General features: G+C 52.5%; 1 protein-coding gene across 26 annotated transcripts in view; it reads left to right on the forward strand.

Moving 5' to 3' along the window:
* PTPRS (protein tyrosine phosphatase, receptor type S) overlaps positions 1-13,776 on the forward strand; it is a 125,036-nt gene that overhangs the window by 31,394 nt on the left and 79,866 nt on the right. For all 26 annotated transcript variants that reach the window (XM_040653492.2, XM_040653495.2, NM_001389360.2 and 23 more), the window contains one exon: positions 4,731-4,894. In XM_040653492.2, coding sequence (XP_040509426.1) covers positions 4,807-4,894 — 88 coding nt within the window. In that variant the 5' untranslated portion in view covers positions 4,731-4,806. The remainder of the gene's footprint in view (positions 1-4,730; positions 4,895-13,776) is intronic.

Below are 13,776 nucleotides of genomic sequence, written 5' to 3' on the forward strand. Positions count from 1 at the left end.
GTGCATGCACAGACAGACCAGGAGTGCTGCCAGGAGGGAGGACGAGTGCGTGTGAGTGTGTCTGTGTGTGTGTGTCAGTGTGTGTGTGTGTGCACCGAGCACTGAGTGGCACCGCAGCTTCACGCTCCCAGCGCTGTCTTACTGTGCAGTTTCTTCTGGTTTCCCACGTCGTAAAAAGGGATAATGCTGTCATATTAAAGCACTGGGAGATCTGTGGATGAAAAGCAGTGCAGAGGACTGAGACAGTCCTGATCAAAGCTCTTTTTTCTCCATCGGTGTTTGTTTCCCCATGGAAGATAATACTCTGCTTCTTTCTTGTAAATATTGTTTTTAAGATCTAAGCAGCTCCACGATGATAAACAGTCATGCTTAGCCATGAAGGGTCTGCTCTGGCTGCTCTAATTGCATGTGCCAAGGCTGTGGCCTTTGTTTTGAAGCAGGCTGGGATTTGTTCTGAGCACACAGAGGGAGCCCTGGGAGCAGAGCCTGTTTTGGGACTGAGGAGCGTGGTTCAGCAGGCTGCTGGGGCTGCAGAGCATTAGGATTTCCCTATTGAGGTCCGTCCCTGCATCAGCTTCCCTGTGTCTCGTGGAGCTGAGCAAGGTGCAGAGCTGCAGCACCTCCGTCCTGCACGGCTGGTGGGGAGCTACAAGGGCCGCAGTCTCTCTCTCTGATAGGATTGTGCTGTCCAGCACTGCTGGCCGCAGGGGAGATGTGTGGCAGAAGTGCTATGAGGGAGCCAAGCCCTCATGCTCTATTTCCCCAGGAGGCGAGGCTGGCGCTGCCCAGAGCTGTGGGGACGTGGGGACACGGTGCCCAGTGGCAGCTCCTTGCTGCCAGCACTCGGAGCGCAGCGTGTCCCGGGCCGGTCCCAGCTGCTCCAGCCTCCACCATCCTGTCCCTGCTGGGCTGGGCTCGCCTGGGGAGCAGGAGAGGGGTGGGGGTTCCTCTGCTCTCCTCGAGGGAGGTGACAGTGAGCCAGCAGCTGGGCTCAGCGTTCCTCACTCTTTCTTTCCTTCTTTCTTTCAAGAGGTTGCTAGGAGGAAATGGAGTGACCCACTGACCTGTGTTAATGCTCAGCACAAACGAAGCGGTGCTGCTGGAAGGCAGAGACCTGAGCGCAGCCCTCTGCCTGCGAGGTGTTTGCTCGATTGATCTGGTTAATGGGAGTAATTCTCCCACAGCAGCCACTGCAAATGAAGATGTTTCATCATCTGCTAGACCCGTGTGGAAGTTTTTGCAGAGAATGTGTTTAAAATGGCCCTTCTCCTTTTTGCATGCAGGCCAAACAGAAGCAAAAGAATCCCAAATGCATTCTTGTTTTTTCAAGTTGCTTTATTCTGTGAGTCTGCAATGAGGGCACAGCCCTCCCTCCCTGCTGGACTGTGTTCAAATGCACAGCAAACGTTTCAGTCGCTGCTTGGATGTGGGGTGAGGGGAAGCAATGTGGGGAGGTGCTGCGTAGCTGCAAGCCGTGCCCACAGCTGAAGCAGTGTTTCCCAGGCTCTGTCCCAGGCAGCTCTGCTCCAGAAGTAAAGCCTCCTCCATCCCCTTGGATCCCCCAAGTAGCTTAAGGACGCCCGCTGTCCAGCACCCCTGAGATGGGAGTTGCTGGGAGGAAAATCTTCAAAAGCATCTTAGCAGCTTAGGTTAAGTCCCTTTGACTCTCAATGGAACTTAAGCTCTTAAGAGCCATAGGTGCTTCTGAGCATTTTCCCCTTTGTACCTTGCACCCCTGGGTCCCTGGGAACCTCCTGCTCTGGACCGGCTGGAGGAGCCTCAGGGGAGGATGCTTCCTGCAAACACGTCTTGATGTGGTTATTTAGCAGTATTCTTCATGCCCCTTTCACAGCACTCACAGGATGCACACGTTAGCATGCTTAAAGCTGGAGCTCAGGCAGTGCATGAGAAGGGATGTCTTACAGGAGCTCTTTACTGTAAGAATTAATCTTACTCCTGAAATGTGACCATATCTAACATGAATCTGACCCCACTGGGGCCATGGCTTCACTTAGTTGCATTCTTTAGCAAGGATGGAGGTCTGTTAGGTGACTTGCTCCTGTTGTGGGAGATCTGCGCCAGAGAATTCGGAGCGAGGCCGCAGTCCGTGGGCAGGAATGGGCAGGAGAGTGCAGCTGTGCTTCATTGTGTGGAGCACCGAATGGCCGGGGCAGCAGTCTGACCTTCAGAGAGCGCGGATGAGGTGAGCTGAGCGCAGGCTGAGGAGGGGAGAGGATGGTTCATGGAGCAGTGGTGATGTGAGCATTCATCAGAGTAATTCCTGCTCACATTCAGCACCTCCTGGAGGGCAGAAGAGGCCTGTTGCATGGCGGCTGGGTTTCCAAACGTTGCGTGTTCTGCGTTGTAGGGGAATCGTGCAGTGAATGAGTCTGTTTCCATCCTCCCTATTGTCAGTGGGTGCTGTGAAGAAAGCAAGAGCAAATTCCCATTCCAGCCCCTCAGCCCCTGCAGGGCAGCTGGGTGGGCACTCATCCTGCTGTCCCCCGGCTGAGGGGACAGCCGGTGCTGTACCTGCTCTGAAGGATGAGTTGCTGGATTGAGGTTGACGTGTCCTAATATCTCTGCCAGCACTTTCTGTCTCCATCAAGGGCTCGGGAAGCACATTAGCACCGGAGCGGAAGTGTCACCCTCTGGCATCTCTTTCTCTAATCTTGGAGCTGTTGCCATGTCCCTTTAACCAGACCTTTTCTATCGGAGCCCATTATGTGGCATGAAAAGCCATGCAGAATGCAGGAAGGGGAGCTGCTGGGCTCAGGGAACATCTCCATGATGTGCTGACGTTCAGCTCCGTCGCTGGGGCTTTGGGGCGCTCTGCTTGAGGCAGTGCAGCTCTGCGTCTGCTCCGAGCTGTGAACATCGCTGCTGTCACATGCAGAGAGTGGATGGGGATCAGGGAGATGTTTGGTGGGATGTGATGGGCGGGGAGGGATGGACTGGGCTTTGGTTTGATGAAGAACACAATTTCTGCAGTGCTGCCTGGGCTGGCCTCGTGTTTTTGAAACGGGGAACTCCGAGGGCTGGGAGGAGGCGTCTGCTCCCATTGTTGCCCTCTGCAGCCCCGCTGATGGGAGCCGGGCGCCGTGTGACTGAGCAGGGAACAGGGAGAGCCCACGGGCAGACAGCAGTTCTCTCTGGTTGTTGTGCTGGCACTGAGTCCGCATCCCCAATGTAATTAACAGTTGCTGTCACACCTATTGGTAATGTTCTTGGTCTGTGCTTGTCTCTGACAACCACAAAAGGAACCCCGGCACGTCATTCTGCACCCTGGGACCCTGTGAACCCTCCTTAGTTCTGGCTGCAGCCTCTGCTTATTTCTCAGATCATCTCTGGCACGAACACGTGAAGAGGTTCCTCTTTTTGTAGGGTGTGAACATTTCTGCTCTGTTTTCACAAGGCAGCACTGAAGCACAGTGGCTCCAGAGCAGCACAGAGCACACAGCAGAGGCTTTGTAATCCTCAAAGGGCAAACCCAAAGCTGCTCTCTGCAAAGTTGCTCTTTAGGGCTGGGTGCATATGGGGACTTGTGGTTTGTCCTCGCTTTTCTTTTAGTTCATTACAGTTCAGCCTTGAAGAGTTAATGGGACTGAAAAAGATTAACATGCCCCTTCACACTGCCTGTCCCGATGGTTTCATGCCCTGATGTGCATCAGAAAGCTTCAGCAGCCTTGCTGTCCCCTTAGGCCTTTCAAAGCATTTGATCACTGTTCAGTCTCTCCCACCTGGCTTTTCTCCAAAAGGTGACAAACCCCGGGTTTGATTTTTAATTGGGGTAATGGGGAGCCGGCAGGGTTTGGTACAGATGTGGGAGGGCGGCCCATTGCTGGGCTCTGTACTGACTGCGGCTGCTCAGCGCTGTGAGGCTGTGGCTGCAGCTTCCATTGGCTCTCACCTCGGATTTTCAGCCCTTCTGGGGCAAAGCACACCGGACGGGGAGCACCGCGAAGAGCCGCCTCCTTCATGCCATTCCAGCTTTGTGAAGGGATCAGGATAAGGCCGTAAGCGGGCGGCTTCGTTAGGAGTCGGAGCTGTTTCCATGGCAATGAGCCTTCTGTCGCAGTGGGGCCGCTGTGCCAGCGCCGCTGCAGCCGGGCTGCGCCCCGTCCGGGGCAGAATTGGGCAGCGCAGAATCTCCCGTGTGCCTGCAGAGGCCGTTCGCTTCTGTGCCTTTTGCTCCATCAGCATCAGTGGGACCCCCCGGCCCCGGAGCGTCGCTGCTCTGCGTGCTGCTGGAGGAGCGAGGCACGGAGCGGGGCAGCGGCTCTGCTGGGAGCTCCGCGGAGCCTCAGCATGTGCTCACCCTGCACAGAATCTTCTCAGGGAGACCTCGTGGCTTCCTACAGCTCCTGAAAGGAGGCTGTGGGGTCAGGTTGGGCGTTGGAAAGAATTTCTTCTCCCAAAGAGTGTAATGCGCTGCACAGCGGCCCGGGGACTGGTGAGGTCACCGTCCCTGGGGTGTTCAGAGCCACGGAGATGAGGCACTGAGGGATGTGGTCAGTGGGCATGGGGGTGGGCTGCGGATCGGAGAGGTTTTCCACCTTTTTCTCACAACTTGGCCATTGTCTCTGAGGCAGGAAGACCGGAGCAGGGCATGCCTGCACAGTGATGGTGACAGCGCTTCCCTCGAGGCCTGGCCTCCTCGCAGGCCCCGCAGCCTCCCTGCTCTCCTCCCTGCTCCTCTCCCTGAACGCTCTCCTCTTCCTCCCCTGCAGGTGCTGACGCCGCTGGGCGGGCGCTGTGAGTGCTGTGAGCGGAGCTGTGGGCGGGGGCTGAAGGCCAACACAGAGGATGAGGATCCTTCCCAGCCCTGGGATGCCTGCGCTGCTCTCCCTCGTGAGCCTTCTCTCCGTGCTGCTGATGGGTTGCGTAGCTGAAAGTAAGTGGCTGCCGTGACCTCACCCCTTTCCTTCACCCATAGTTCACCTCCCTCAGTGGGTGGCAGCAGAGCTGGCTGTAGAGCTTGGAGCCAGCAAACATCGTCCCAACGTTTTAGCATTATGGAGGTGCTTAGGTAGGACTTGACAATGTCTGCGAATTTTCCAGCATCTTTAGCTTTGCACTGCTGCTTCTTTGTTGTTCCTGGGAACTCATAGGGCAGCCAGGCCCTGGCACCTGCTTTGAGTATGGGGCTGATCCTGGGACTGCCCAGCAGCCAGGGAGAAGGGGAGGGAACGGCCTGCAGCTCTGCCTGGAGCCTTCCTCCAACCCCACCCAGTGCGCCCCATGGTCCTCTCTGGCTCTTCCCTCCCAGGTATCCTTCAGACACCAATGACCGTTGTCACATTACTCACCAGGGCTGGATTCAAAAATGCATCCATAGAAAGAGCATTACGTTTCTCCTTCTCCCGGGTGAACCAGTTCCCTTCTAACACAGTTTTTAGCTTTGCTGCCTTTCAATTCTTGCTTGATAAAACGAAAAGGGAAGGAAAAAAAAAAGAAAATCTTCAGCAACTCGAATGTAATGTCGACATGAAGGCTGATCGCTGGGGATCAGTGGGGAATAGACTCTTCCAAGCTGATTGAATTATGACTTTTTTTTCCTCCCCAGCAAAGCTGCTTGAAGCTGGTGAGAGGGCTGCTCTGGTCAGCAGAGCCCTTGACAGCTTTTAACGTAATCACTTGGTTATCAGGGTTTATTAAGACGACGCGGTCACTGGGGATTGAGTGGGATCCTCGACCTTTTGTTGCTGGGAAATTTCTGTGAGCAGTGCTTTCCCTCTTCCTTGCAGGAGGTGAGTGGGGATGTGCTCGCCATTACTTTAGTCAGGAATTTTGTTTGGAGAGAAATGTACATGTGCAAAAAGATAATAATTCCTTTTGGTCTGATTGTTTTATATGCCTGGGAGGTGAGCCAGACTCAGGTAAGTTTGATACGAGGCCGCTTTGCTGGTGTGTAGCTTTGCGTCATTCTGCACCTGAGACAGTGCTGCTGCCGTTCTTACGTCTGCCCACAAGACTTTATCTGGAGCTGCCTGTCCTCAGCACCGGGACCTGCTGAGAGTGACAGCATTTGTCCGGGGCCCCAGCTGGGTGTTGGGGTTCTGTGTGAACCCCCCGTGTCAGGGCTGTGGGTCTCAGTCCTGCTGCTGTTTGCTGTGACATTCCTGGGCAAATGGCTTTGTCCTTTGTTTTCAAAGCAAGCAGTGCAGCTATGCGGGCGCAGATGGAGAGTTCGTGTGTGTGTAAGTGCCTCTTGATATGAGCACAGCCCTGATTCATGTGCTGTGCTGTCTGAACTCCTGTGAGAACTGGGGTCATTTCCTTCCTAAATGTGCTCCAAGCCCTATGTTCCCACTGCTGGAAGTGGGCACTCTGCAAAGTCAGGGCTTGTCCAAACCATTGCTGTGTGTCCTCAGAGTCTGGGTTTTCCCAGGAAGGAACAAACATCTTCTGCCCCCGTCCTCTGCAGGGTGAGTTTTGCTGATGCCGTGTGTTGCCAGACTGCTGTGGGTGTCTTTGGTGGAAATGCACCCTCAGGAAGGGCTGATGCAGGTCCAGCACCGGTTGCGTGGCCCTGCTGCTTTCTGTCACCTTGCTGCTAGCAGCCAGGCTTCTCTCTGTAGTTCTGTGGTGTTGCTGGATTCTGAGCAATGAGATTTAGAGGGGCTGTTGAGTTCTGTGCCAGGCCGGGCAGCAGCATCCCAGTTCGTCTGCCCTGCTCCCTGCTGAGGCATATAAACAGCAAACAGCTTTGTCTGTCACAACTGCAGAGACTGCATGAGGAGCTGTCACTGTTCTGACAGTGGCTTCTCCCATCAGATGGCCCTGGGCTCTGTCACGCTGCTTCTTGCTTAATCCCTTGGCCAGCATCCATTCGATTGCGCTTGCCACGGTGCTGACCCCATTTCCTGCTCCAGTTCATCCTGAGGGGCTGCTGGGGTCACACAGCCCACGGGGTAGTGCTAGGAGGTGCCAGGCTGTGTCTCCTTTGCAGTAGCAGTTCCCATCACCCCAGTAGCTTGCTGCACCCCACAGCACCCTATATCACTCTGCAGCATCCTGCAGCACCCCAAAGCACTCTGCAACACCCCGTAGCTTCCTACAGCACCCCACAGCATCCTGCTGCAAAGCTGAGAGCTTGAACTTGCCTGCTCTTCAGCATATCATTGGAGAAGCTGTGGCCTCTGCAATCAAAGGGCCATTAAAATATTTCCCTTGCTTCCTGGGCTAATTGATCTCAGTCAGTGATTTAAACCTTTCTACGGCTGGAACGTTCTATTTAAAGGAGACTGCTATTTAAATTACAAATCCAAAGCACCGCACTGCTTTTTGCATGCTGTTCTTTCTTGAGAAGCTTGCATTGTCTCTCCCATACAGCCAAGGGCAGCCACAGAGCTGGGAATTGCTGTCTCCGGGGGCCTTCTCTGGACGGAGCATGTCACCATTTTGTTTCAGATTCGTGTGGCTGTGCATTGGAGGGCTCAGAGAAAACCAAACAGCCGAGGTCAGGCTGTGGGTCCAGGCAGCAGAGCAGTTCCTGGCTCACACACAGACGCACAGAACCAAAGTGTGTCCGTGTCCTGGCCACGCACCCTGCCCGATCCTCAGCTCTCTGCAGTGAGCACTGAGCACCGTACAGCATCTCACTTGGTGTGGAGGCAGAGCCAGCCCAGCCTTGCTGGCTGCAGCAGGACAGGCTGCTCCCCTGCTTCGGCCGGGCGGCAGTCAGGTACCCCCGTGCCACCCGCAGGAACAAACGCTCCCTATAAGTGCTCCTCCAGTGCAGATAAAAAGCCACTTACTGTATAGAAACGTGGTAATTTTTATAACTGAAATCAGCATGCTCGCTGTTTTCAAGTGGATTTTTCCCATTGATTAAAGCTTTGCGTTTTACAGTAGTGCTTTGCTAATTGGTACTTTGCATACACAGGGCTGGTGTGTGTGCTCTCCGCCCCAGCAAAGATTTAATAGCAGATGCAGCAGCGAATGTTACTTATTACTTAGGTTTCCTTCCTTTTATAAATCATGTTATAGAACACTTACTAGCACGCTAGTATTACCATAAATAATTAAAGCTAAATTGCAATTGACAAAATAAAAGAATAAAGCCTCTTTTATGGTGCATTCCCCTGACTTTCTTCCCTTTTAATTGCCCTTGTTCCATCGTTAATTTGGAGAGCGCAGTAATTCACGCCGGGCGTGTGCGTGGGGGCTGCAGTGTGCAGCTGGCAGCAGATGGCAGCAGGGGCTGCTCTGCACGTGGGGCTGTAGTGGGGACAGAGAACACGAGGACAGAGAACACGTGCAGGGGGATGGAGAGGAGCCCACACAGCCCGGTTTGGGCTGTGCCGTGTGTTGGGAGCAACAAGGAGAGGTGCAGAGCTGTGCTCAGTGTTCAGCTCCCCTTCCTCACAGGAGTGATTCCTCTCCTCTATGTTGTCTCTTCTGGGTTCTGGAAGTCCTGGCTTTGTCTGTTGTTGTCTGGGATAGCAGCTGTCAATGTCAGATGGCTGTAAACATCGAGGAGGTTCTGTTGTAGGGCTTGATGGACATGTTGAGATGACGACAGCAGGAAGATAATGTTGCTCTGCTTTGTGTGAGAGCTGCTCCGTCTCTCAGAGTAAGCCTGACTGATTGACGAAGCAGCAGTGCTGCCCATGGGGATGGAAGGTAGCACAATGTGGTGAAGCTGAGCTGGCCCCACAAGCACTTGTGGCAGTGTTTGCATTCATGGTGGTGTAACCCCGCTGTGGAGCTGGGCAGTTGCTGCAGAATGGCCCTTTCACCCTGGTGGTGCACGCAGGACACCAAGCGTTGTTCCTGTGGAAGTGGGGTCTGAGTTGCGCCCTCCTGGGATGCAGTGACCCCACTTCCCTCTCCTGGACCCGTGCGCTGCTTGTGTTCCTTTGTAGGTGAGGGGACTCCTTGTGTCCTTTCCTTTACTGCCTTCTCCGTCTGCCAGCTGTGATCCAGCCTGCGGTTGCTCAGGGTTCTGGACTAGTTGTCATCCCACTCAAGGACGCTGAATTAAGCTTCTGTGTCACCTTGTTTAAGTGCCTGATTAAATTAAACCTTGCCTGCTTGGATCGAGTGATGTCATTTTTTTATTCTTTTTTTTTTTAGGTAACTTAAATTGGGAAGTTTTTGTTCCTATAGGACCAGGAGAGGAAATAAATCATCTTCTGAAAGAGCTTCCATGGGGGCAGGGGGTGTCACCTCCCGGGTCCCAGCTGTGCCCCACACTGCAGACACTGATTACATTAATCTCAGCCGAGGTGCACCTGGGGACAGAGCAGCCACGGGTATTTGGGATGCAGCCATGGGTGTCTCCTGGTGAAGGATCTTTCCCAGCCAGAGGTTCTTGCTGCTCAGCTTCATTGTATGGCTCAGGCAGGGGAAAGGAGCATCTGTTTGTTGTGTAAGCAAGCGGCTTGCTCGAAAAAGTCGTCTGCGTGGTATTGGTGATGGAGGAAATGTCTGCCTTCACCACACCTGTGTGCCAGAGCCAGGGCTTTTCATCTGCACCGGACCTCACCAGAAAGGTAGTGCCTGTTTCTCTGTGACCTTCCCCTCTGGGTGTGCTTTTCACCCAGGCGCTTCTCATACGTGCTGCCAGGAAGGATGGCAACTTTGCTGTCTTGCTGAGTTCCTGGGTCACCTTGGCTGTTTGGAGAGGTCCGTGTGCTCATGTCTGTTCAAGGCCAACTAGACGCGAGTCTTCTGGGTCACTGAAGGGAATCTGTGAGGGTATTCCCAGCTTTTTGTGGCCTGGCAAGCCCAGTATTATTCTTAGAAGGCAAAGCAGAGCACTTTTCAAGGACACCCAATGAGAGGAATATCATTCTTTGGTGTGCGTGGGATGGAATCTGGGCTCAAATTGACCTGCAAGACAGTCTCCAAAGAACAGTTCTATTTACTTCGTGCCACTCCCCCCCCTCCAGTCAAAGATGTTCTCTTGCAGCATAATTGGTCCCAGTGCCCACCTTAGGCAGCTACGATGCTCCTGCAGTGCAGCTGCCTTGAATTCTGGAGGAAGTTCATGAAAGCAGTTGGATTTTATGCCATCTGCTGCACATGGAGGAACTGAAGGAGTTAGAAGCGTCCTGTCTGTGGCTGCACCTCCTCAAACCCCCTTCCCTCCTTTTGCATGTCTGGGTGTTCCTTCTTAAGCAGGGGCTTCCATTGCCATGGTTTTGTCCGGTGTCCTCGGTTTCAGTGTTGGTTTGGGGTTCAGCAGTGCTGAATGGTTGCCTTGTGATGTGGCAGAGCCACCTCCTGCCCCATCCGAGGGCAGAGCAGAGTGGAGGGGCTGGGGAGGAGATCTCTGCTAACCCAGACCTGCAGGTTGCCAGGAGAGAGCACTGTGAATATATGCTGGAACATGCACTGCTAAGACTTTGAAAGGGGATATCGCAGTGAGTGATTTAAGCAGTTGACATGAAGGAATATGGGCTGACCTCCTGGTTTTCATAGTGCCGTTGTGCAGAGGATTTCCAGCATGTCCCATCGTGCTCACTGCAGGCACAAAGCATTTCGGGTTGGGTTTAAACCAACGCCACGCTTGTTTCATCTGGAATGCATGAAATAATTTCTGTTTCCTTTTGAGGCCAGGAGGAAAAGTAAAGCTTTAAAAAAGAAATAAATAAATAGGAGCTGCATCTGGTTCAGCATTCCACAAAGTTTCTCCAAAGTCCTCCAAACCCTTAATTGAGTCAGAGCATAAAATTGAGAAGGGGAGAGAGGCAGAGTGTGGAGTGGCGCGAGCAATTTGAATAATTTATTGGCCTTTGAAGTTGCAAGAGAAATTTCAGCTGCCTTGGGGAGTAATTTCTCCCCATCCTGAAAGGGTTTCTCCTTATTTTAAACTCATTCAGAGGATGATAGTTTTGCATTTTCTGCATAATTAATGAGCATAACTCCCCTCCGCACTCACACAACCTCTAAAGAGTGTCGGGGTGATGAAACTTGGTGGTTTTTTTAATTAATGAAGTCAAATTAGTTTGACTGTGTCCTCTTCCTCCCTCACCTCCAACAGGACTTGGGGGTTTATTCATAAACTTGGGGGTGTCCTGAGAAGAGTGGTGGCACTTTGGGATCTTTGCCCCCGCTTTGGTTTTGTGCACTGAGTTTCTAAAAGACTCCATATGGGATTTTGTTCTGCTGCTGGAGATGCCCTCACATCGCCATCCTTCCGCACTGCCTGCAGAGTGCGACCTGTTTGCTTTTGAGGGCCTTCTGCATGCTTCCTTCGTGATGAAGACTGCGCTGCTCCTCTAGCCGTGGCTGAGCTGCTACCAGCGGGTAATTCCAATCACTGCCACGTGAGGGACCGCCTTCCCCTGAGTGGAAGAGGCATTTTCTGCCCTGGTGCCATTCCTTGCGTCTCTCGGCAGGAATCAGATGTGAACAGGGAGGTGTCCTGAGGAAGCTCCCCTTCCTCAATCACTGTCACTGACAGAAGACTTTAAGGGTTCCTTGTCGCAGTTTTTCCACATCTCTCACGTTTTTCTGGCTCGCTTGTCCCAGCCCTGAGTCCATGAGCTCCATGCTCTTGTTGGTTCTCAGTGCTGTTGTTGGAGTTTCCCTTTTTTCTTCCCACGTGTTGATGTGTACAAATCTGAAGGATGAGTTTTGTGGTTGAGAGACACAAATTGTAATAACTCACGGTAGGAGCCAAAGTTGGTGATTCTTAAATGTTTTACCCGTTAGTCATGGCTTTATTGGGTTTTGTTTTCAGAATCTCCCATTCTTGAGCTCCCTTTCACATCCCAGTCTCGTTACTGATGAGCGATTCAAGCTCACAGTGTGCTGTTAAGACATGGAATAGGGTGTTTCAAATTGGATGGGAATGATATAAAATGATATAACAAGCTTTTGGAAATATCCCAAATCCTGTGCTCTAGGAATTGTGCCTTGTCCTTTTTCTGCAGGTGAGGAGACTTCCCCCTGAAAGAAACACTGCTTGCATTTCTGGGAAGTACATGCTTCAAAACAGTACCAAAACCACAGCTAATACATTGGAACTGTAAACTGTGTGTGGAAAGAAAATGGAAGTAAGATAGCTTTTATTTACATGAGGAAAAGAGTTTTATCAGACAGTGTTGTATTTATCTGGTGTACCTTCATCCTCCAGTGCTTGTATTAGCCAGCAGATCGTGATGGGCACCATTTGTCAGCCCTTCTGGGCTGGCCATGCAAGGCCAGGGGCCTCTCCTTGTGCTTACATTTTGCAAAAGTCTTTGTCGTATCACTAAATCAGGGATCAGAATTGACCTCCCTGCTCATATCCTTGGGGCTTCTGGCACTGCGCTTCCTCTGAAAGGCCCTGAGATGCAGCAGCTTGCAGCAGTGTGTTTTCCCCATTGCCGCTGATTCTGCTGTCACTTTTCAGCAGATCAGGACCTCTGCTGGGCTATATTAAGCTGGCACGATCCCCAGGGACTTGGGATCCTTGTGTAGTTAGCTTTCTCTTCTTTCAGGCATATGCCATGGGAGGTGCTTTGTCATGTTCTGGTATCCCCCATAGACTCTGGCTCTTCTGGTAGTTCTAGCAGAGCAGCAGCAGTTGTGTGACTGCCAAGGCCTTCCTGGCTGCCTCCTGGAGGTGAGTCGAGCTTCTCCAAGATGCCGATGCCAATGACACAGCTGGAGAAGCTGTCCTAGCACTACTGCAGGGCAAGGGACCGCTCTCCACCTTAAGCTTCTGATTGCAAACAATCTGGGATTGCTGTCATGATGTTGATGGACAGGGGACCCTCATTAAGTTGCCAGGGTAGTTTCTTGGGTTTCTTGCTCAGCTCTGGGTTGTTATGCCTTGTTATAGAACTTGTGGACAAATATGGGATGTGATGTTGTTATGCATGATTGAAAGCACTTGCATACCTCCAGGGCCGTGGCCTGCCACGTTGCTGAGGCTGCGTGTGCCCCTGCGCTTGCTGGTCCCTCAGCAGTGATCGCAGGGCTGCCATCCTCTATGACAGCACTGCATGTCTGCTCCAGCTCTTGCTGATTGCAAGGAGCTTCTTTCTTCCTGGCATTGCGTTGTAGTGCCAGTGGGTGAGTAAGAGTCTTGGATAGAGATGCTACAAAGATCCATCTGCACTGCCTCCCACTTGCTCCTTTGGCCCTCCCAGGGAGGGAGAGTGAAACAGACCTGTACTGAGTGCAGGCAGGAAGCAGGTAGAGAATCCTTTCCATGCACGTGGATTCAGTGTGAAGAAGTCGTGCTGAAATGGGGTGACTTGGTTCTCGCTGCTGCTCCTGGACGATAAGGCACAGTCCCATTCCTTAAAACTAGCATTTTAAGTAGACCAGAAGGAAGGATTCTGCCTTCCCTCTAGCCAGCAAGATAATGTGTTTTTTCTCACCTTGGGTGTCAGAACTAGGAATAGATTTTGGTAGGCTCAGACTCATCCTGCCTCCTCTGCTGCAGGCTTGTACCTCCTCTTCTGAAAGGTCTGTATCTGAATGCATTGCAAATAGGAGCCTGAAGGCCGTATGGATGTGCCAAACCCCCAAAATGGTAAGGCTCCTGGCAGGAGCAGCTCAGTGGTGAGAGCTGTGAGGGGTCTGCAGCCTCATCCTGGCTGCAGGGAGAGAAGGGAGCTGACAGCACAGGCAGGAATGCAGAGGAGGGCATTGGGTGTTGGCCAGCCCACGTAGCTGTGTGTGAAATGAGTTCTTGCTCCTTTTCACCTCTTTTCTGCTTGTCTTAAATCCCATCCAGGGTCCCATCCTTCTCTGCTGTCTTTCTTGCTCTGGGGATATACAGGGTAGGGGAAGGGGAAACCTTTCAGGTGACATTCCCACATTTCTCAC

Source organism: Gallus gallus, chromosome 28 (genome assembly GCF_016699485.2).
Source record: "Gallus gallus isolate bGalGal1 chromosome 28, bGalGal1.mat.broiler.GRCg7b, whole genome shotgun sequence".
In the NCBI taxonomy this organism is placed as follows: Eukaryota; Metazoa; Chordata; class Aves; order Galliformes; family Phasianidae; genus Gallus; species Gallus gallus.